Consider the following 24,024-nt stretch of genomic DNA (forward strand, 5'->3'; position numbering starts at 1 on the left):
ATCTTCCACGAAAAAGTTGTGCTTCTCTCAAACCCAAAGTGATGCAATGCCGCCACCTACGGGGATCTGCTCGTCATGACGGTGGTTTCCAAACCTGAATTTCGACCGGCTTGGCAAATATATTCCGCAGTTGCTGTCAGTCCAATTCCAGTTGATAAATATTAACCTTGATGGCAGGGAACGGATTAAGCAAATCTCAAAAAACTATTTTTTTTCTTTTGGCTGACATTTTGGGCACCTTTACGACCTTTCGATCCAGAAGCCGTCTAGCGGGATGCGATGCGCTTGTCTCCGCCCATGCCTTTCGGGGCTGTGTTCTGTTTGCTGGCACCCCAAAGGAAGGTGGACGGCGGCCGCTCATTGATTCCGGCGCTGACAAACGTTTAAGCCTTGGCGCAGGCGGCTTCATTCGTTCACGTTGTCGAGCGTGACCTTCCGGCTAACGTGCGAGTGATGGCCGCCCGTCGGCCCCGCCGATGAACGCCGCGCCCGAGTCGTCCGGCTGAATTAACGCCGTCCCGTGTGGCCGGTTGGCTCCCCCCGCAGGGCAAGCGGCAGAGTGAGCCCCTGGTGTCGGTCAGCAGCGTCCACGTGGAGGAGAACTCGGGAGCGGTGGTCACCAACGCGTCCCTCAGCGTCCTGGACCAGGACACGCCGGAGAACGAGATTGTGTTCACCGTCGTACGGAAGCCATCCTACGGTCAGCGCCGCAACACGCTGCAGCAAATGCCATTGTCTTGCTTTGTCCAACGCCGGCGTTTTGCAACGTACCGAGGCTCGTTTCACTTTGCGAGGTGGAATTTGGTAAGCGTGTCCATCATGAGGAGACCTCCAAAAAAGTCTCAAGCATCCATGGCAAAAAAGACATTCTGCTTTGAAATGGTCGTTTTGGGATCATTTTCCAGACAATCTCCTCTTAGAGAGGTTTTGAAAAGTTAGCCTGTTTCACTTAGCAGCACGGAATTTGGTATGCATGTCCATCATGAGTAGACCTACCAAAACATCTCCAGAATCCATGTCCAAAAAGGCGCTTAAAGGGGAAGTCCACCCAAACATATTTTTTGCAAGAATGTGTTCTATGCAAGCCCACAAATTGAAACAGGGCATTCTGGTGAGTATTGCATTTGTGGAATAAGAGTTAATCCGCCTGTTTTTAGCCATCTCTGGGGCGGCCATTTTGTCACCTCTGTCCACTGAAAATGACATCACAACTGCTGATTGGCCGTTACCTGAGCAGTTGTGGTGTCATTCTCAGTCAACAGAAATGACAAAATGGCCGACCCACGACATGGCTAGATTTGGCTGCTTGACTCATATTCCACAAACACAATATTAATCAGAATGCTGCGTTTCAACTAGGGGGCCTGCATAGAACATATTCTTGAAAAAAAAATATGTTTGGGTTCTTTAAATCTGCCGTTTTGGGATCATGAAGGCATTTAGAAAATTCAGCGCCCGAAGCTCATTTCACTTAGCGACATGGCATTTGATAGGCTCACTTAGGGCATGAAATTCATGCTGCCTAGCACGAGTACGCCCACAAAAAAAGTCTGAAGAAAGCATGTCGGAAAAGACACAGAAGTCCGCCACTTTGACTTAAAGAAGCCATTTTCAGGTGATTTAGTGTGGTCCCTCCACCGAGGGAGTTTTTGTTTTGAATTCAGCCCCTGAAACAATTTTACCATTGTGAAATTTGGTAGACGTATCTCTCATTAGTAGGCCCAAAATCCAAACACAGGAAATCTTCCATTTTGCTTTGAACCGGCTATTTCCCAAACCAAATTTGACTCAGATGAGCATTGGCGGAGGTCTGTGTTTACTTTTGGCATTAATAAACCAACGCATCTAAAGTTGGACTTGTGCTTGTACACACACACACGCGCGCTTCTACGGCGTGGATGGTAAATAACTGGGGCAGCGCTAAGAAATACACGTACACACAAAGTTGGAAATAAGACATCCATTGCAAGATGACTGCGGCCATTTCTCAAACCGCACGCACACACACACACACACGCGCGCTCAAATTAGCTGACCTCCAAACACTGTGTTTTCGCAGCAAAATTGTCCTTTCAGTCCTAGCTGCCACTGCAAGACCAGCGAAAACAAAGTGCTTGCCTGAAATAAAGAAAAATACAGCAATACAGTTTGAGGACAAAGTGCTTCGGTGCCTTTTTCACACACAACCCAGCAAAGAAGGACATTGCATCCGTTTCCACACAGAAAGAATGTTGCGGTCGGTTCCACATACAAATATGTCGAAAATAGAAACGGAACAATAACAATTATGGTGCAGTGTCAGAAGTGCTGCCGAATTAGAAAGAGATATGCCTTTGCACTTATAAAATCATTTTTTGGTCACTATAATCCTATCATTTAATCTTTTGTTTTAGAATAAGAAATGCATAAGTCCGATCACGTGTGTTTATGTATGACCTCGCCTAAGGTGAAATAGGGAGACATTTCCTCGAGCGGCCGTCAAGTTGTATTTCAAGTGCACAGTGCGCTTGTACTGTATTTTTCGAGCGGTAACAAGTGAACGTTGTCGAAAGCCTGTCTTTCCACGCCCCTATCAGGTAAACTCCGCCGGCGTCAGTTCTACTCGCAGCCGCTGGAGAACGGCCGCGTCCTGGCGCCGGGATCCACCTTCACCTACCAGGACGTCCTGGACCGCCTGCTGGTCTACACGCCCGAGACGGTCAGCGGCGGCGCCGACGAGTTGGCCTTCACCGTCACTGACGGCGTCCACGCCCACGCCGGCGGACGCCTGCGCTTCACCGTGGACGTCACCCGCGGCGAGGGGCCGCGCATGACCGTCAACAGAGGCCTGCAGCTGCCAGCCGGTCAGCCAGGCGCTTAGTCACTCACTTGGCAAAGTTCAAACGAGGCCCCGGCACCGGTCTCGCGCGTCCACGCGAAATTTGGTGGACGCGTCAATCGCGGTGGGACGTGTGGGGGAAAAAAAAGTCCCAAGGACTCATGGCCTTAGTTCAAAAGGAAGTTGGCCATTTTGGTTTTAGAAGACATTTCAAGGGGGACTTCTAAGGAGCTAATTATAAACATTTGCACCCGGCACCGATTTCGTTGCTCAGCACAAGATTTGGCCGACAAATCCATCATAACAGGACATAACATCAAAACAAGTGGCCTTTTGGCTTTCAAGCAGACATTTCAAGAGCAAATTCCAGGCCTCATACTTAAAAAGTTCTAGAAGGAAATTTGCTCAAATGAGCTCAAATTTGCAAGCGGGCACAGTTGGTTACACTAAATTGCAAAGCCTTTTTGACTACGCCGTCTCATCAAGTTGATTATAGTTAACGAAAAACAAACAAAATGAATAAAACTGCAATTGAAAAAAAGATTTTTGTAAACAAAGTCAAATAAATGTGAAAATACCTTTTTTTTAAACAGAAGAAAAAAAGAAAACGAACTGAAACGGACTATAATTGTAGCAAAAAACAAAATGTATTTATTTCAGCGTTGCAAGCTCAAACAGTTGTTTGAGAATTGCCGTTTCCTTCATGACACAGTACTTAATGACCTTTTTTTTTTTCATCTTGCACTTGACAAGCACTGCATCCATTTACAAAGAAAAAAACGAATGCTAATTCAAGCCAAACCAAAAGAAAGTATTTCCAAAGCGAATCAAAACGAACAAGCCCGCTATGAACGCAAATGAAAACTAAGTCCATCGAAGAAGGAAAAGTCCACACCAAATTTGACAAAACATGCCCAATCGTTTCAAGAGCCGAAAAAATGCAAAGCGTGTATTGCGCATGCTGCAGGTTCTTGGGCCAAGATCACCGAGCAGAACCTGAAAGCGAGCGACGTGGACTCGGACAGCCTGAAGCTGCGCTACGTCATGACCAAAGATCCTCCCAGTGGCAAAGTCCAGCTGAGCGGCAGCGCCGGCCTCCGCAAAGTTTCCACCAAGGGTCCCGTGCGCACTTTCACACAGGACGACGTCAACCGAGGTGAGTGGAAAGCTGCGGCCGGCGTCTTGCGCTCGGTCCGCTTGAGCGGCCCGCTGTGCTTTGCCTTGCAGGGCTGCTGCAGTACAGCCACGAGAAAGGCCAGAAGGGAGGCGGCCAGTCGTTCAAGTTCAACCTGGTGGACCCGCAGGGCAACAAACTCATCGACCAGTCCTTCTTCATCAGCGTGCTGGGTAGCTGGACTTGAAATTTGCGACTGGCCGGAGCTGATTGCCTCTTAGCGTTGGCCGCTTCCTCCTCGGGCGCTCGCGTCGTTCCGCCTCGGTCGCGTGGCTCGCCGCCGCACCGCCTGGCCTTGAGTCTCCTGCGCTTTTGTGCGGCGTTTATCTTCTGCCTCTCACGTCTTTCCTATTTACTCCAACTCGCTCGGGCCTCCCGGGATGATTTGAAGGCAATATCCCTCACGAACACGGAACTTGCTGCGCCTGTCTGTCACGAGTGGGCTCAGACAAAAAAAAAAAAAAAAAGGCTCAAGAAGCCATGGCTGAAAATCTGCCGTTTCAGGTTGAAGTGGCCGTTTTAGGCTCCCTTTGTCATTTTAAGGGCTCCTTAGAATGTTTGCAGGATTTTGCCCTTATCCATTGAAAACCTTAAAATGGGGTGGACATGTCTATCATGAGTAGACGCAGCAAAAAGTCTCAACAAGCCAAGGCTGAAAAGACGCAGGAAGTCACTGTGTTTGGAAGTGGCCCTTTCACGGTCATTCTCCTGGAATCTTGGGGAATTCGGCCCCCGCACCAACTTTTACTTCAACCAAGGAAATTTGGTGGGCATATCTATCATGGATAAACACACAAAGCAAAAATCCCGAAAAGACACATTCTGAAGAAGCCATTTTAGCCTAGCTGCAAAAAAACGACCCCACAATTTATTTGGGGGAATTACGCCTCCAAAACCAGTTTTACTGAGCATTTGGTCGACATGTTTATCATAGGTAGACCCGCAAATACGTCTCAAAAAGCTACGCCGGAAAAAGACGACACAGGAAATATACTATTCTATTTTGAAGCAGCCATTTTTGCCTCATTTCCAGAGGTTCTACAAAAACCCAACTCCGCCGAGAGAGTTTTTAAAAATGGAGCCCCCGAAGCCGGTTTCAGTGAGCAACATAAAATTTGGTCCACATGTCCGTCATGAGTAGACCCACAAATATGCCTCAAGATGCTAAGCCTGAAAAGACACACAGTCCGTCATTCTAGTTTGAAGCAGCCATTTCCAGTGGTCCCACAAAGACAAACTCCTCCTTGAGTTAAAACAAAAAAAGCCAGTTTCATTTACGTCCCAAAATTTGGTAGACGTCTATCATCAGAAGTCCCGCAAACAACCTTGACCATGGCTCCTTCAAAGCCGCCCTGGAGATTTTGTCCGATTGCTACCAAATCTCAGCAGACAGATTGTCATGTGTTTTTGTCTCCAATGTCCGTCCGCCCTGCAGAGGACCGCCAGCCCCCATCGGTGGTGGTCAACAAAGGCCTGGTCCTGGACGAGAACTCTGCCAAGAAAGTGACCACGCTGCAGCTGTCGGCCAGCGACCAAGACAGCCAACCCGGCGAGCTGCTCTACCGCCTCACCAAGCAGACCGGCCTCGGACACCTGGAGCACGCCGCCAACCCTGGTAGGCGCCATCCTCCATTCGCCGTTCAAATCGACGCATCTATCCGTGATGTCGTTTTCAGTCGACGGAGGTGACAAAATGGCCGCCCCCCACAGAGGGTTAAGATGAACTCTTATTCCACAAACGCAATGTTCATCAGAATGACGCGTTTCAACCAGTGGGCTTGCTGGGAACATATTCTTAAAAAAAGATGTTTGGCTTGACTTCCCCTTTGGTGGCAAAAATGAAGGTTTTGACTTTGATGCTACCTACCAAAATGTCGGAATCTTGCCATTCAAAATGAGCGCACTCAGGTTTTAAATCCAATTTTGGTCTAACATTTCTTCCAAAATCATTAGATGGTCCCCCGTTTGGATATTATTCAAAAATATTTGTAGTAGAGCTGGCAACCAACGTTCCAGAATTCTACTTGGACCTTGGCTATCGTGATCGAGTTGAGTTGGACATTTGTCAAAATCAAGTCCAAATCATTTTGCTCGTTGGGTGTAGCGTTTATTGTGCATTTCTTCCTTTAGATGAGCCATCTCATTGCAGAGTTGGCCCAACATACAAAGTCAAACGTAGCAACACAACACCAAGACAACAAATGCAAGACATCTCGGCCCGCGGTGACTCACCCCGTCCCAACCGATCACATTCGGTCATAAAAACCACGCAATAGAGCTCAATCTGAACAGAACTGTGTGCTTGCGTGAAAATAAGGGTAATGCACAGACTCTCACAAGTTACCATATACATTCATTAGCATCTCATTTCAGAAACATGTCAGTGATAATATAAAGGCATGGACAAGACAAACAAAGGAAAAAAACACTTATGTAGATCTGCGATTTGAAAAAAGGTTGATCATCTATAAAAGGTTGCAGAACTTCGACTGTCTCAAGCGTCTTCACTTGTTCTTGTGTTTTCAAAATGAACAGCTTTCAAATCGACGTGGCTCTCATTTCTTTGTCTATTTCATTTGGCTCCGCAGAGCAACCCGGCCATAAATATTGTGAAGTATCTCCGGGCTGCCTAAAAGCACATTTCAGCACCCAGCTGCAGCTCATTAGCGCCCGTGAAAAAGCCGTCGTGCTTCTTGTAGCCTCTCCTGACTAAATGGCAGAGTGATGCGCCGTCATTACAATCACAATTAGAGATGATTATTCTTTCAAATTGTCTCGTTAATAAGCAAGCGCGCTTCGTTTTTTTTTGTCGGAGAGGAGTTTATTGTCTCGTCGGGATGATGAAGGACGCCGGGCGCAAAAGGACGCAGAAGGAAATTGATTTGCAAAGGAGATAAGGTGAAATTCATGCTGAAATCCGCCAGAGGAAAAACAAATTGATCCTAAAGTAACCAGAGAATTTTGCTGGTCTTTCAGGACCCACACCATATTGCGCTCTGCCACTATTTAGGCACACAACCCCCCCCCCCCAAAAAAGGAGTGGAGACTCCTCTTTCACCAGGCAAAACAAAGCTTGCTTGCGACTTTTACTATTCTTTAGGAATCAGCTGTAGAACATGGGTTGGTTTCTCCAAAAAGGCCGGTTTCTGACCGAAAAGTGGGAGCGTATCAAAAATGAAATCAATGAAATGTATGCAATTGAATTTTCCCACAGTATTGTTATATTCTACTCCGACTCAATCCAGATGAAGAGGCGCCTGAATCTGGTTCCAACGGCGATTGTTTCTTTTTCCGTCTTGCAGGCGTGCGAATCGACAGTTTCACGCAGGCCGACCTGGCGTCCCGCAGCGTCCAGTATGTTCACACCAGCCAAGAAGAAAAACACGCCGACCAATTCTCCTTCACAGTGTCTGATGGCACCAACGAGGTGACCGTAAAGCTTTTTTTTTTCGACATAAAAAAGGGATTGAAAAGTAGTCCGTGAATATTGTGGGGAAAAAAAAATCCCATTGTAAAAGTTTTCAAAATGTATGAAATCGGGAATTTTACAAGGTGCGTTTTTTTTATTTATTTATTTTTTTATTATAACCACCAAAAGGTATTAAATAAAAATGTGGGGGGGGTAAAAACATCGAAACGTATTCAATTGAATTAAATTCGGTTTTATAAGTATTAAAAGGTAGTAAATGAAATTTTATAAATATTAAGAAAATGTGAAGATACTGAAGGGTATTAAATAGAATTTGGCATTGACAATTTGTTTTTTTTTAAGTGATATTAAAATGTAGTATTTTTTTTTAAATGCAGAAATTAAGTCAGTATTAAAAGGTAATAGTTTTACATGGTCTTTTATAAATTTGAAAATTGAAAGGTAGTTTAAAAAATGAAATTAAGTTAGTAATGAAAAGTAATAAATAGTTTTTTTTAAGGTTAAAGCTATCAAAAGGAAGTATGTTAAAACTGCAAAAGTAAAGTTCATTAAAAGGAAACGGTAAATGAAATTTTAGAAGCTATTGCTGTTTTTAGAAGTAGTAAATGATAAATGTAAGATTTAAATCAGCCTTAAAATCTATTGAATGTTGATTTTTATCTTTGATTAAAGTTTAAGGTGTTAAAGGGCAGTAAATGACAACTGCAAAAATATGAAGGCCATTAAAAGTCCAACTTTTTTTGGACAGCGTGATCCAACTGTTTACATCATATTCCCTTCCTCTTGCTTCTTTGGCAAAATGTGGCCTCCAGGTGGCGCAGACGTTCTACATCACCATCAGACCCGTGGACGACTCGCTCCCCCTTCTCCACGTTCCCGGTATGCGCGTCCAGGAGGGCGTGCGGAAAACCATCACCGAGTTTGAGCTCAAGGCCACTGATGCCGACACAGAGGTTGGTGTGGAAAACCTTTTTGGGGGGTACGTAGTTTGTCCCCCCCCAAAAAATTTGCGGCATTGCAGGTAGCGTCAGAGACATAACAGATTCGAGCGTGTGGAACCAGGGTGTAGTGGCCCAAAAATATTCCGCACTTCTGCTTTTTAAAGTTGATATTCTGCTTTGCTGGCTTTGGTGTTAAAGGCTGTTTTTTGGAGTCTGAAAAGGTAGTGAATGAAAATGACAAAAAGCGCGATTTGAGCCCCGGTCCCGTCCTCCGTGCGGCAGGCCGAGTCCATCGTGTTCACGGTGGTGCAGCCGCCGCGCCACGGCGCCATCGAGCGCACGGGCAACGGCCAGCACTACCGGCCCACCGCCACCTTCAGCATGGACGACGTCTACCAGAACCGCGTCAGCTACAACCACGACGGCTCCAACTCGCTGCAGGACAGCTTCGCCTTCACGCTGGCCGACGGCACCAACCTGCTCTTCGTGCTCCGGGACCACGCCGGCAAGGAGGCGAGTACGCCGTCCGCAAGCGTGCTGCAAAAATGACATCCAGAATTCAACTCTTAAAATGTGATTTCAGATCTATTTGATATGAAATGGGGTACATCTACATTTTGCTTGAATTTGAGATTGTACATTCAATTCCAGCATGTTTAATAGATATGGAATTTCAAATGAAATGATGAAAGGGAAGTCAACCCAAACATCTTTTTTTTCAAGAATATGTTCTATGCGAGCCCACTGGTTGAAACAATTTCATTCTGATTAATATTTTTATCAGTGGAATAAGAGTTAATCCAGCCGTTTTTAGCCATCTACGGGGGCGGCCATTTTGTCACTGAAAATGACATCACAACTGCTCAGGGCTCAGGTAACAACCAATCACGGCTGACCTGTTTTCTGAAGTTGAGCCGTGATTGGTCGTTACCTGAGCCCCGAGCAGTTGTGATGTCATTTTCAGTCGACACAAGTGACAAAATGGCCGCCCCCATAAATGGCTAAAAAGGTGCATTTTTCTGCTTACCGTATTTTGCGGACTGTACGTCGCCCCGGAGTACAAGTCGCACCAGCCATAAAATGCATAATACAGAAGAAAAAAAATATATATAAATCGCACTGGAGTATAAGTCCGATATATGTTCGAATGCGGTCATGTGAATGTTACTTTTTAATATGGTCAAGTGAATGAGATTCACATGAAAATGAGCTTTCCCGATATGGTCACATGAATACGACATTTTCTAATATATAATCACAGGAAAGAGATTTTGTAATATCATCAAGTGAATGACATTTTCCAACACGGTCACACGAGTGTGAGGATTCTTAACATGGTCACATGAAAATGAGATTTCCTAATATGGTCGCGGGAATCTGAGATTTTCCAAAATGGTCCCGCGAGTGTGCCGTTTTTCCAATGTGTTCACGCGAGTGTGAAACCGGGCATGTTTTTAGATTGTGACGGCGGCCCCGCAGAAGTTCAAGATTGAAATTCTTCCCGTGGATGACGGCACGCCGCGAATCGTCACCAACCTCGGTCTGCAGTGGCTGGAGTACATGGACAACAAGGTCAGACGGGCTGGAAACTTTCATTTCATATCTTGCCTTGTTAGAAACCCTAGCATACACTGAAAGACCACACTTGAAACCCTCATTTACGCACTCTTCGATTCTGGCTCGGTACCCAAACCCCGTCTTCAAACCACCAAGTCTTGCTTGATACCCTAACCCTTCTTAGAAACCCCAAACTGTTAAATAACCCCAATTTGAAACCCTATCTTTTATTTGAAATGTTAGCACAGTCTTAAAACCCTAATTTGAAACCATAATCCTGTTTTGAAACCCTAATCTGAAACCTTAAACCTTGTTTACAACCCAACGCAGATTTCAAACCTTGACTTGAAAGCACAGACCTGGCTGGACACTAACATGTTCGAAACCCTCAACCCGTTTTGACACAATAATTCAGAACCCTAACACTTATAACATGCCATGCTTTCTAAATGAAATCCTTATTATAAACTGTAAAACACGTCCTAACTCTTGGGAGAACCCAGAATCTGAAAACCCTGACTCTAATTTGAAACCCTAAAACAATCTTAAAACCCTTTTTTTTCTTGAAACCTTCATTTTAAACCCTTACCTTTATCAGAAACCCTAACCTTGACTTGCAAATCTAGTTTGCAACCCTTATTTGACACTTGATGTCACCCTCTTTGCAATTCTGCTCAGTAAGATCACAATGAGTGTAGCAGCACCCCCTGCTGGTGTAAACGCTTCGTTACAAGAGGAGCTTTGTCTTCTCATTGACTTTTTGTATTTTTGGGGGCCCAAATGTTCTCATGTTGTTATTGTATGCACTGCTGATTTGTCCTCTCCAGGCGACCAATCTGATCACCAAGAAGGAGCTGCTGACCGTGGACCCGGACACGGTCGACGAGCAGCTGGTGTACGAGGTCACCAGCCAGCCCAAGCACGGCTTCCTGGAGAGCAAAGGGGCACCCGGTGCCCGCGTCAACTCCTTCACGCAAGGTGGCCACCGGTCTTCGTCTTCGCTTGCCCGAATACTAAACCGGACGCCGTCTCCATCCGCCGCTGCCTTGCCCCTGCTCCGTCCGTCTTTTAAAAGTTGATTCTTTTGGTTGAGGGCTTTTCACAAGGTCGCTGCTTGCTTGAATGCATATTAAAAGTCAAGGTCACGGGAAGGTCAAATACTTGAAACATCAAACCACAATAATCACAGGCATTTTCTGTCTGATTGTCTTCAATCTTGGTCGGTTGATTGATTTTATGGTGCTGTTGGAATTTGACCTTGAGGAGATCACCAAGGTCACCGTGCTTCAAAAACAAGGTCCAACATTTTATTCCAACAAACCATAATGACTCATACCTCTAATTAAAAGCCTTGGCATGAGCTTTCCACATCATTCACTATTTTGTCAATACGCTCTAGCATGAAGACGTCATGATAGAAAAACACGATTTGGGGGGCGAACTCGAATCCGTCGCAAATCAACAGAAAAATTGTTTGATGTTGAAAGATGAACTGAAAGAATGTGCCCCCGTTGACCCCTTCAGCCGACATCAACTTGGGCCTGATCGGCTACGTGCTGCGCGAGGAGAGCGCCATGGAAACCATGGACAACTTCCACTTCCTGGTGAAGGACAGCAAGCCCAACGTGGTCAGCGACAACATTTTCCACATCCAGTGGTCGCTCATCAGCTTCCAGCACAAAAGGTTTACGTCACACCAATAGGGCATACAGTCAGCCCCCGTTTACATTGTTTTTAATGATTATTCTGTAACCTATTTTACTATCGCTAAGTATCCCTTAGCACCTGTTCTCGCTCTCGCTATCAAGAAATGGGAAGGTCTTAATATGCGGGAAACAAATAGAAGTCTGGATTTTTAAAAAGATGTCATATAAGTGAATTATTTTTAAGGACAAAATGGAATAACTATTTGTAAATGTATGTCAATATTTAAAATGAAAAAAAATATACATTTATTCTTCCCAATTTATTTAAATCGCGTACTTTGAGGAATCAAGAAGAAGTCGGAAATGTGGTTCAGATTTCTTCAAATGTACAAAAAAAAGATACATTTGAATAATTATTTGTCACATCACTTGGCGGAAATGAAATGAAATTAAATATTTAGAAAATACAAATGAGTACTTATTAGTACATAAAATGAATCATTAAAAAAGGCATTTAGATCATGTAACATCGCTTTAAGGAAATGAAAATAAGTGAAATTTAATATTAATTTCTTAAAACGTCAAATAAAAAATGGTGTAATTATTTGCGACTTCAATTGAATGGAATTTCATTTCGATATCTAAACCAAAAATGTATTTCTCTTTGAATGCAATAAAAACAATTCAAGTCATACAGTATTTCATTTTGAGGAAGCAAAAAAAGCCCCCAAATTTTGGGATTTATTAAATGTAAAATTGAAAATATTTTTTTAAAAACGACAACAAAATTAATATGTTTAAATTTAAATAAATTGCATATACATTTAAATATGCATTTAATATAATCACATACATTTAAATTGTATAACATCACTTTAAGGAAATAAAAAGAGAAAACATGGCAGTCCAACTCAAAGTTGGGCGTTTAAGACTGCACTTGGGGTTGAGTGTGGGTAAACGCCACCTTATTTTGAAGCCAAAGTGCTTTGCGGCGCTTGCAGTTACAACGTGTCAGAGAAGGCGGGCACGGTGGCGGTGACGGTGAAGAGGACGGGCAACCTCAACCAGTACGCCATCGTGCTGTGTCGCACCGAGCAGGGCAGCGCCACCTCTAGCGGCGGCGCCGGCCAGCACGACTACGTGGAGTACGCCGGACAGGTAAACACCACCACCACCACCTTGATTTGATTTCATTTTTTTCCCCCCTCTTTGCTTCAGCTTATATTTTGCTTGTTTTGTTATTTATTGTAATTCGTTTTATTTGTACTAGTATGCTATTGGATTCCTTTTTCCTCATTTACATGCACATTTTGTTTTGTATGTTCTGATTTTATTTTCGTTTTAGGTGTGTGTTTTGCTGGCCTATCTGTATTTTATTTTAATTTGATTTCTACAGGCTTATTTGATGGTTTTACTTTTTTTATTTATTTCATTTTATTTCACTAGGCTTGGTTTGTTTATTTTTTTGCGTTCTCTGGGTCATTTGATATTCATTTGATTTGATTTTCTAAATGATTTGGAAATTATTTTTACTTTCTTTCTTCTTTTTTTTAATTTACTGGCTTTTTTATTTGTACCATTAGTTGAAGTTATTTTAATTTTAATCATAGGGGCTTAATTTTCCCCCTTTTTTGTACTTCTACTATTTCTTAAAGATTATTTTTTTTTATTATAGTTGTACATTTAAGACTTATGTAAATTAGATTGTATGGTTACTTTTACTGACTTTAAAAAAAAAATTTTTTTACAAATTTTATTTTCACTTCTTACACTTTTTCTACTAAATTTTAAATGTTTTTTTCTTTTATTTCTGCTTTTTATATATTTATTTATTTTATTTCACGTCAAGCTTATGTTTTTCTTCCTACTTGATTTTTTTAAGATTCTTATTTCTGCTTTTTCTTCTGCTAGCTGCTAGCGTTTACTTTGGTATTATTATTATTATTATTTTTTTTTACCTTTGCTGGCTAATTTTGCTTCTACTTTTACTTATTTTTATTTGATAAATTGGAATTCGGCTGAATTTTCATTTCCATTTTACTAACTTCATATTAATTTGAGTTCATTTCTATTCCACCGGCCCATTTTATGTCTTATTTCCTATTCCTACTCTTTCATTTGCACGTGTATTGACTTGTTTAACCTTTATCCTCATCTCAACTGCCTTGTTTCCTTTCTTCCACTGAATGTTCATTTTCAGGTGCAGTTTGACGAGCGCGAAGACATGAAGGTTTGCACGGTGGCGCTGAATGACGACGTGGTTTTTGAGGGCGTGGAGAGCTTCCACGTTGAGCTCAGCATGCCCGTCTACGCACTGCTGGGCGCCAACACGCGCGCTCTAGTCAACGTCAACGACACCGAGGATGAGCCCACGCTGGAGTTCCACCGCAAGACCTTCCACGTCAACGAGAGTGCCGGCATCATACGCGTGCCCGTCGAGAGAAAAGGTACCCTCTAAAAACACTTGGTCCAAAATAACCCAAATTGGGGTCAAAATGGGATTCAGCCAGTTTTTGGGGTTACTCATTTAACCCCAAAGATTGGGCCAAATGAATATTCCACAAAACAACCCAAAGGACATGGGTGAATAAGATTGTTTTGTTCAAAAACAAAAATTGATCATTTTGTACAGAACAATCCCAAAAATTGGGTATACTTTCAAAACGCTTGGGTAGAAAATGAACTCAAATTGGTTCAAGAAGCCCACCTTTTTGGGTGTTTTAGTTAACCCCAAAAATCGGCAGTTATTCATTTGACCCAAGTTTTTGGGTTATCTTTTTGACCCAATTTGTTTTTTGTTTTTTTTACCCAACTGTTTGCTGCCCTACACTATAACGTGAAACGATTGAAAAATAAAATCAGCGAATCATTTTTATAGTTTTGTTAATGAAATATTATATTGTTGTTGAAATGAAAAAAAATAGTTCAGCCAATTTAACAATGAATATTGTTTATTTTGAATAACTAGAATGGTATTCAAATGTATTTAAAAATGTAAAAAATGTTTGTTTTACAAATTGAATATACTAGATAAATGAACCAATAAAAAGAAAAAAATGGATGATTTAAAAGGAACTATTCAATGATAAAACTATTTGAAAATTTAAATTAAATGAGATTACATTGTGGATTTCATACAATACTGTAAATGTAGTTTGGGTTGTTTTTAAATGTTATTGTTGTTGTTGCTGTTGCTTGTCCTCCGCCCAGGCGACACGTCCAGCACGGTGTCGGCCCTGTGCCTCACGGTGTCCAAGTCGGCTCAGGGCAGCGGCCCTCGCGCCCTGGAGTCGGGCTCCGACTACAAGAGTCGCGGCGCGGGGCCCGAGAGCCGCGTGGTGCTGGGGCCCGGCGTGGCCATGTCCACGTGCGACGTCACGTTGGTGGACGACAGCGAGTACGAGCTCTCGGAGGAGCTGCAGCTGGTGCTGTCCGAGCCCTCGGACAACGCCCGCATAGGAGGCGTGGCTGTGGCCCAGGTGGTCATCGATGGGCCCAACGACGCCTCCGCCGTCACTCTCGGCAACGACACCTTCACTTTTGGCGAAGACGCCGGTATGCTCATTCCTTTTTTTTATGTCATCGTTTATTTATTCACTTAACTCAATGGGTTTGATCAAATTTTGGGTTGTTTTTTGCTCAAAAAATAAACAGGATTGGCCTTTTTGGGTTATTCATTTAACCCAAAAAGTTAGGTCGAATAACGAAACAACAAAACAATCCCCAAAAATTGTTTTGTGCAAAAAATCTAACAAAAAAAAAAAAACAAATTGGATTGTTTTACATAAACAATTTTTAAAATGTGTTGTTTTGGGTATAATTCATTTGACACAACTTTGTGGCCGAAATGAATAACCAAACAAAAAAAAACCTCTTTGAGTTTAGTTTAGTTTTTTTACCCAAATTACAAGGTACACTCTAAAAACAATAGTAGGGTCTAAAATTGGGTCCAAAAGTTTTTGGTTTTTTTACCCAATTTTGTGGGTTAAAGAAATAACCCAAAAAGTTGTGTCAGTCCCTTTTCAACCCAATGTGGATTATTTTTGACTCAACTGTTATTAGTATTTACTCCCAAAACTAGACACTCTAAAAACAGTAGGGTCAAAAAGGGACCAACCCACTACTTCTGTCAATTTGACCCAACTTCCTGGGTTGTTTTTATTTTTACAAAAGGGTCAAATTGACCCTTGTAGTGGATTGGTTGCTTTTTCACCCAGAATTGGGTTATTTTTACCCACTTAGAGTGATAGGAATAGTTTTGGACATATGATCATCTTTAAGCCCAAGGATTCCGAAGAGCTGTCTCCAGATGATCCGCGTCTTCTATTTGGCCATCATCATCATCATCATCATATTCATTCTTCATGTTGACTAACAGGCACCATCGAAATTACGGTGCTGCGCCACGGCAGTGACCTGTCGTCCGTGACGTCGGTGTGGTGCGCCACCCGGCCGGCCGACCCCCCGTCGGCCAGCCCGGGCGTGGACTACATCCCCAGCTCCAAGAAGGTGGAGTTCAAGCCCGGGAGAACCCAGGAGGTCAGAACTGCTCGCCCTCGCTCGGGAATGGGCGAGCATTAGCGTGTTTGCCTTACCTTTGCTGCTGTAACACTGAAAATGTCCCCACTGTGGGATCAATAAAGGCCTTCTTATTGGTATTCTTATTCTTATTCTTATTTTTCTCCCGGCAGACGTGCAGTCTGACCATCCTGGATGACGTCCAGAATCCGTCCATGGAGGGCCCCGAGTCCTTCGTGGTCTTCCTGAGTTCTCCGCAAGGGGCCGTCCTTCAGGAGCCCTACGAGGCCAACGTGGTCATCGCCGACACTTTCCAGGACAGTACGTCCGCCACCCTTCTGCTTTTGCATTTAAGAAAAAATATATGAATAAATATAACTGTAATTGTTGAAATATTCCAAACTTATTACTTTTGTTTTAATTGAACTTTAGTGGTATTTTTGCGAATTCTGGTGATTAAACAGTGATTTTCTTTTGTTTGTTTGTTTCTATTTAAAATACTAAACTTTGCATGTTTTATCATTTCATTTTGAATATTTTTTTTTAAATTTGAGTTCATGTTTATTTGTTTATTGGAACACGACTTGTTCTTTGGCATTGATATCTGTCTTACTACTTACATGTTATAGGTATTAATATAGGAAAGACAAATGTATTTATATAGCACCTTTCATACACAAGGTAACTCACTGTGCTTCACACAACCCCCCACAAAAATAATAATGCTAATAATCAGAGATGGGGGACTGGAATCACATGACTTGACCTTTTCGAACCGCTGTGCCATCGTGCGTCGTAGCAACCAAGTTTTGCGGGCGTGTGTCAGTTCCCAGCATGCAGTTTGAGAAGAGCGCCTACACGGTGAAGGAGCGCGACGGCGACCTGCACCTGCCCGTGGTGCGCACGGGCGACCTGTCCTTCACGTCGTCGGCGCGCTGCTTCACGCGCACCATGTCGGCCGCCGTCACGGACGACTTCCGCGAGCGCCCCAATGTGGACCAGTCGCGCGTCACTTTCCTGCGTGGCGAGAAGGTAACAACCACCCACCCGCCGCGCTTGTGCAACCGCATGATCTCCGTTTTTTTTTTTTTTTTTGTTTTTGTTTTTTCGGACCTTCCCCTTCGCAAATCCTTTTTCAATGGAGTTGTACAGGTTGTACGTTATGGTTTTTGAATTTGATCTTGTTCTCAATTTTCAAGATCACCAAAACCTTGCATTTGAAGAGGGGTGTGTCGACTTTTTCTAGCCACTCTGTGTGTTTCTGTGTGCCCACTAGGTGAAAAACTGCACAGTTCACGTGAACGACGACTCTGTGTTCGAGCCCGAAGAAGAGTTCCAGGTTCACCTGGGGACGCCGACGGGGGACCACTGGAGCGGCGCCATGATCGGCGAGCGGGACATGGTTACCGTCACCATCACCAACGACGAAGATGGTAAGCGCACAAACTCCAAGCTATGGCAGAAAATAACTTCAATGATGCCTCGCGAGACCTCGGGTCAGCGAACTTGCAAGAGTTAGCACATGTGAGGTAAACTGTCGGCTTTCAGAGTATCCGCTGTCAACATCCACGTTTCGCTGTACTGAAAACTGGAAACTTGTTAATGTTACCATGTTATTTAAAAACTTAAAATAAAAGAAAAGTATTGCGCTTTGATTTTATTGCATTTTTTTAAACAATAGTAATATGTGTTTTGTAAAAGAAACATTGGAAATAATGTGATAATTAATATCTATTTGTATTACTTTAGTTTAGCATAATACTGCGTGGTATTATATATATATTAGATTACATAATGAAATGTCATTTTTATCTTTAAATTTGATAAAACATTTTGTAACAGTGCAAAAATTATTATTTTTGTTACTGTTATTCCTTTGATGTTTTGATAAACCATTGAAATAGTACATTTAAAAATGTGTTTTAATGGTTACATTTAAATCATTAAAAATGTGGGACTAAAATGTATTGTTACTGTGGCCACTCATTTAAAAAAAATACTCACTATTGACTAATACCTGATCATTTTCGTCATTAAAAATATTTATTGATCTACTATTCTAGTTTCATTTAAATTTGATTAAATCAAAAAAAAAAAAAAAATCTTCGTTGCAATTTCAAGCTCCCACCATCGAGTTGGAGCAGGCATCCTATCAGGTCAGAGAGCCTCCCGGTCCGGACGGCGTGGAGGTCCTCAACGTCAAAGTGGTCCGGCGCGGGGACCTGGACCGGACCTCCAAGATACGCTGCAGCACGCGAGACGGCTCGGCCCAGTCCGGAGTGGACTACAACCCCAAAAGCCGGGTCCTCAAATTCACCCCCGGTGGGTTATCGGGGGAAAAAAACACCCCCCGCCCCCCCAACAAAAAACATGAGTAGTGCTAGAATGTTCTCCGTGTGTTGTTCACCTGTTGGGATCCATTCAGGGATGGACCACGTCCTCTTCAAGGTGGAGATTGTGTCCAATGAGGACAGGGAGTGGCACGAGTCCTTCTCCTTGGTCCTCGGCCCCGACGACCCCGTGGAGGCGGTGCTGGGTGAGATCACCACGGCGACCGTCACCATTCTGGACCAGGAAGCTGCCGGGAGTCTCATCCTTCCGGCCCCGCCTATTGTAAGCCAACCTGCGGCATTTCACTAGCGGTGAAAAATCTGCGCTATACAGAGGCAATACTGCATCATGTTTTAAAAAATAGAGTTTCTCATGCACTTTAAAGCACTTGACTTTTTGTAAAGTATGCCTTAGCGCCTGTTCTCACTCTCTTGCTGTCAAGAGCTGAGAGAATATCGGACAACATCGTTAAACGAAAAGCAGACAATTTCCCCAAATGATACCGAGTGTGCTAGCTTCACGCTGTTTTTTTGTCATTCCCAGTTGAAGTGTAATGTAAAACTGACATTAACAAAAGAGAATTGAACATTTTATATTTAAACACCCAAATGTTAAACCACACCGTAAGAAAACAAAAGTATGCTGGATGAATGACAGCATAATGCAAAAACAACTTTGAAGAGCTAACTGAAATTGGCAATCAACTGCTGCTCTAACACACATGAGCAGAGCAGCAACGCCTACGAACAATACGTCACAAGAGAACTAAACATTGTGTGTTTAAACAACAAAATGGTCCACCGAACGTTTTATCGAACGAAAGTCTGCTAGCTTATGAAACATTAACAGGCGAGCTCATGGGAATTAGCATTAATGTTAGCGTATACTTACTGTAAGCCTTCAAACAATTTCTACTTGAACACACATGGAACCGCACCAAGTGAGCATACAAACAAAATGTTCAACCAAACCATCTCAATTACTCTTACAGTAGTCCACTAGCCTGATGCTAACATAACATGGAAACTCCATAGACAGACGACTGGAAAATAACATTGATGTGACGGTAGTTATTACAACTGGAGTGACAGACAGAGCATAGAACAATAATCAAAGGCATATATTCTGCTTCTTGTTCTTAATTACGCTGGTATCTCTTCCAGTAGAGCTCAGTGCTGCCCGGCATGTTGTGGCACGACGCGGTACCGCGCTGACTAAAATTCATTTCCACTTGCTTGCGGACTGTAAACAAGGCATTGAAAAATGTACCCCGCCACGGTCCTCAGGTGGTCTCCCTGGCCGACTACGACCACGTCCTGGAGGTGACCAAGGAGGGCAGCAAGAAGACGCCCTCGCCGGGTTACCCCCTGGCGTGCGTCACGCCCTGCGACCCGCACTACCCCAAGTTCCCGCTGATGAAGGAGCGCTGCGAGGAGGCCGGCATCAACCAAACCCAGGTGCACTTCTCCTGGGAGGTGGCGGCGCCCACCGACACCAACGGAGCGCGCTCGCCCTTTGAGACGGTGACCGACACCACCCCGTACACCGGCGTCAACCACATGGTGAGAGCAGCCCGACGTTTGTCTCGAGTCTTGACCTGTCCGCAGTGCACAAACGTCAGGAAATGCCGAGTAGAACATTTGAACTTTAGATGGCGTTCATCAGAGGCGCTTTAATTAACCTGATCGATCGATTGATTCAAGCACAGGCGAAGGCCAGTTATAAGAGGGTGTGCAGACTTGTGCAAACACCTCATCTCGGTTGTTTAGTCTTGCCCTCTTGAAAAGAATTTTTTCAATTAAGTTGTACAGGTTCATGGTTCGCATTCACGACTGAAAAAGTTTTGAAATGATTCCTTCTGGTCTTATTTGTTATGCGCGCAAAAAGCCTGGCATTTGAACAGGGGTGTGCAGACTTTCTATATGCATACATACACACAAGAGTGCCGCTACTGTATATTGCGCTTGTGTTGTGAGGTCTTGGACAGCATCTACTTCAGCCGGCGTTTCCACGTGCGCTGCGTGGCGCAAGCCCGCGACAAGGCGGGTCACCTGGGAACGCCGCTGCGGAGCAACATCGCCACGGTGGGAACCGACGGCTCCATCTGCCACACGCCCGTCACCACCGGGACGGCGCGAGGCTTCCAGGCTCAGTCCTTCATCGCCACGCTCAAATATCTGGACGTCAAACACAAAGAACATCCCAACCGGTGAGAGACTACCGGTAGTTTTGGGTTTGGAAGCCGTTCAAGTCGATGGGGTGTGCAAACTCGCAAGGGCCTCGTTGGATCCTTGAAACAAACACGGGACAGGTCATTTGCAGAAGAGGTTTAATGTTTAGTTTAACAGTAAAGGAGGATATTGTGATAAGTGTTCTCGTTTTTTAAATTGCATTATAAAGTTGTATTGCATTGTGAGTCAACCCAAACATTTTTTTTCGCCACAATATGTTCTATGCAGGCCCGCTAGTTGAAACACGGCATTCTGATTAGTATTTTGCGTTTGTGGACTAAGAGTTAATCCACTCTCACCTGCACAACTGCTCGGGTAACGACCAATCACAGCTCACCGGTTTTCTGAAGCTGAGCCATGATTGGTTGTTACCTGAGCATTGAGCGACTGCGATGTCATTTTCAGTTGACAGAAGTGACACGCCTGTGATGCTAGATTTTGCTGCTTAACTCATATTCCACAAACGCAATAGTAATCCCGCTGCCTCGTTTCAATTAGAGGGCCTGCATAGAACACATTTTGGAAGACAAAAAAGTTTGGGTTGACTTCCTCTTTTTAAGGAAAAAAAGAACCACTTTTCCCACCACCGTTGTTGACCTTACAAGCGCTGCTTTCAGGATCCACATCTCGGTGCAGATCCCCCACCAGGACGGCATGCTGCCCCTGGTGTCCACCATGCCCCTGCACAATCTCCACTTCCTGCTGTCAGAGTCCATCTACCGGCAGCAGCACGTCTGTTCCAACCTGGTCACCCTCAAAGACCTGCAGGGTCTCTCTGGTAAATCCAACCTCCACCTATCACCAACCAAAACCAACGTGCCTTCCAACAGAGGCTGGACTAAGTTACATACGCACGACATGTGCAGGTCTCAAGTCTTAGCCGTCGCGTTTCAAGCAAGTCCCAAGTCACTGTGGCAAAAATCAAGCAAGCCAAGTCAGTGCTTGGTTTAAACAAGTCATAAGTCAAATTGAGCCATTGAGTACTAGAGTCTTCATCTTCATAGGTTGGATCCCCATCAAAGTAAAACTTTTTGTTTCCCCTTAATCCCAGTAAATAGGACGAAAAAAGTTTAGAGCACTAAATTTCAAGCAAGCTGAGTCATACGCACACGCACTACTTACATTTAGTTAAAAAAAAAAAATACCTGAAGATGCAGCTTTTCAAATTTTTCAAAGGTTAGTCTCGCCAAGTCATGTAGTTGAAGTCAAAGTCAAATCAGATCTTTCACAAGCGAGTACCAAAGTCCTAAAAATTGGGGACTTAACTTTCCCCCCTCTTCTGACTGCACCCACCCAAAAACTGCCGTTCATGTTCGACTTGTCCCCGCAGAGACGGGTTTCCTGGACGACGTGTCCTACGACAGCATCTCCCTGGGTCCGGGCTACGACCGGCCGTACCAGTTCAACCCCAACGTGCGTGAGGCCAGAAGCATCCAGCTGTACAAGCACCTCAATCTCAAGAGCTGCATCTGGACCTTCGACGCCTACTACGACATGACGGAGCTCATCGACGTCTGCGGCGGCTCCGTCACCGCCGACTTTCAGGTAAGCGCCAATTCTTACCGAGAGATGAGTCGGGGGCTTCAGAACTCGTGCGCCGCAAAGTTGCACCGCTCCTTGCCAGACATCCTGAAAACGGGTATGCCCGAGTGAAATTCAACATGAACAAATCAAGTGTTCAACTGCCAGTTTTGAAGACTATAATTAAAGTTCTGCGGCGTATTCATAATCTTCTTGTCAGCGCCCCCAGAAGTCAAATTTTAGTAGCAATCTGTGGGTTGTGTTAAAAGAAGCAATAACGTGGAAACAGTCGGTCTTAGAATTGAAGCCTTGCTGTTCTTCCAGGTCCGAGACTCGGCTCAGTCCTTCCTCACGGTTCAGGTTCCGCTCTACGTGTCCTACATCTATGTGACGGCTCCGCGTGGTTGGGCTTCACTGGAGCATCACACGGAGATGGAGTTCTCCTTCTTCTATGACACCGTGCTCTGGAGGACAGGTTGGGTAGCTGCACTCGGTTTTAGTCCAACCAAAACAGGGGGTTGGGTTATACTGACGCGTCCTTTGTTGTTTTTGTTTTTTTTCAGGCATCCAGACTGACAGCGTCCTCTCCGCCAGACTCCAGATCATAAGAATTTACATCCGGGAGGATGGGCGGCTGGTCATCGAGTTTAAAACACACGCTAAGTTCAGAGGTAAGTTCATAAAACTTGAGGGTCTTGGCTTTGTCACTATCGAGGCTTTTCTTCCCTCCTTTAGGCCAGTTTGTCCCAGAACACCACACTCTGCCCGGACACAAGTCACACCTGCTGGCGCCGGACCACCTGGGAGGCATCGAGTTTGACATTCAGTTGCTGTGGAGCGCCCAAACCTTTGACTCACCTTACCAGCTGTGGAGGGCCACCAGCTCCTACAGCAGGTCCGCCTTCTGATTCCTGTCTAGTCATGGGAATTTCACGGTGGTACAAATCAAGGGGATCTGTTGGATTGGGCGTACACTCTGCAAACAAAAAACAGAAGACCGGGAATACCCATCTCTGATACTTCCCAAAGTTGTTGAAGAATTTCAGAAAGCTACCGCTAAAAATGTGGGAATTCCATTCAAAAGTAAAGAGCTGTAAAGATCAGTAGAGTGTTGAAATGGATCTATGACACAACCCAACATTGTACATGGATGTGAGTTGTACCGCCTGAAAGCTCAGCCGTAGACTTGTTAGGGGTTGAGGTAAAGGCGGTCCCTGTTGGACATTCTGTTCAAATGCTGACGTCCCAGAAGGACGTGGGTTGGACTGCCGGAACCCTCAGCCTTGGAAATGTTGGGGTAGAATGATCAATTATTCCAATTACCCCCGTTGGATCGTTGTGATGGTCCTTGGACCACTGAAACAATGACAAATGAATGGTGGATGTTTTTGCATCCCACAGGAAGGATTATTCCGGAGAGTACACCGTCTTCCTGATCCCGTGCACCGTGCAGCCAACTCAGCCGTGGATCGACCCTGGGGAAAAAGCCCTGTCTTGCACAGCTCACGCGCCAGAAAAGTACGTCTCCGGAGAACCAAACGTAGACTCGTGCACTTCATACTCATTGGTCTTCGTGGTTGTTCCTTCTTCCGTCAGATTCCTGGTACCTATCGCCTTCCAACAGACCAACCGCCCGGTACCTGTGGTCTACTCGCTGAACACAGAGTTCCAGCTGTGTAATAACGAGAAAGTCTTCATGATGGACCCGGCCAGTACCGATGTGTCAATGGCGGAGATGGACTACAAGGGGGCCTTCTCCATGGGTACGGTCCACCTAGAAAAACACTGGAAGAGCTTAACTTGACGCTAGCCTGAACATTGAAGTCATTGACAGAAAATGCACATGCTTTGAAACGG

At 44.4% G+C, this 24,024-nt stretch overlaps 1 protein-coding gene across 1 annotated transcript in view; it reads left to right on the top strand.

Annotated features, from left to right (window-relative positions):
- Positions 1 to 24,024, top strand: part of fras1 (Fraser extracellular matrix complex subunit 1) — a 129,906-nt gene that overhangs the window by 100,007 nt on the left and 5,875 nt on the right. Inside the window, exons 42-70 of the mRNA XM_086030020.1 lie at positions 547 to 700; positions 2,577 to 2,843; positions 3,786 to 3,974; positions 4,046 to 4,165; positions 5,428 to 5,607; positions 7,295 to 7,419; positions 8,235 to 8,375; positions 8,646 to 8,876; positions 9,822 to 9,935; positions 10,748 to 10,898; positions 11,445 to 11,604; positions 12,568 to 12,724; positions 13,767 to 14,013; positions 14,777 to 15,121; positions 15,945 to 16,105; positions 16,258 to 16,405; positions 16,911 to 17,116; positions 17,361 to 17,517; positions 18,206 to 18,406; positions 18,510 to 18,697; positions 19,702 to 19,977; positions 20,392 to 20,624; positions 21,264 to 21,424; positions 21,977 to 22,191; positions 22,492 to 22,642; positions 22,731 to 22,838; positions 22,903 to 23,062; positions 23,569 to 23,685; positions 23,764 to 23,930. Coding sequence (XP_085886146.1) covers positions 547 to 700; positions 2,577 to 2,843; positions 3,786 to 3,974; positions 4,046 to 4,165; positions 5,428 to 5,607; positions 7,295 to 7,419; positions 8,235 to 8,375; positions 8,646 to 8,876; positions 9,822 to 9,935; positions 10,748 to 10,898; positions 11,445 to 11,604; positions 12,568 to 12,724; positions 13,767 to 14,013; positions 14,777 to 15,121; positions 15,945 to 16,105; positions 16,258 to 16,405; positions 16,911 to 17,116; positions 17,361 to 17,517; positions 18,206 to 18,406; positions 18,510 to 18,697; positions 19,702 to 19,977; positions 20,392 to 20,624; positions 21,264 to 21,424; positions 21,977 to 22,191; positions 22,492 to 22,642; positions 22,731 to 22,838; positions 22,903 to 23,062; positions 23,569 to 23,685; positions 23,764 to 23,930 — 5,230 coding nt within the window. The remainder of the gene's footprint in view (positions 1 to 546; positions 701 to 2,576; positions 2,844 to 3,785; positions 3,975 to 4,045; positions 4,166 to 5,427; positions 5,608 to 7,294; positions 7,420 to 8,234; positions 8,376 to 8,645; positions 8,877 to 9,821; positions 9,936 to 10,747; positions 10,899 to 11,444; positions 11,605 to 12,567; positions 12,725 to 13,766; positions 14,014 to 14,776; positions 15,122 to 15,944; positions 16,106 to 16,257; positions 16,406 to 16,910; positions 17,117 to 17,360; positions 17,518 to 18,205; positions 18,407 to 18,509; positions 18,698 to 19,701; positions 19,978 to 20,391; positions 20,625 to 21,263; positions 21,425 to 21,976; positions 22,192 to 22,491; positions 22,643 to 22,730; positions 22,839 to 22,902; positions 23,063 to 23,568; positions 23,686 to 23,763; positions 23,931 to 24,024) is intronic.

This window comes from Filicampus tigris, chromosome 5 (genome assembly GCF_054856515.1).
Source record: "Filicampus tigris isolate MCC_2025a chromosome 5, RoL_Ftig_1.0, whole genome shotgun sequence".
In the NCBI taxonomy this organism is placed as follows: Eukaryota; Metazoa; Chordata; class Actinopteri; order Syngnathiformes; family Syngnathidae; genus Filicampus; species Filicampus tigris.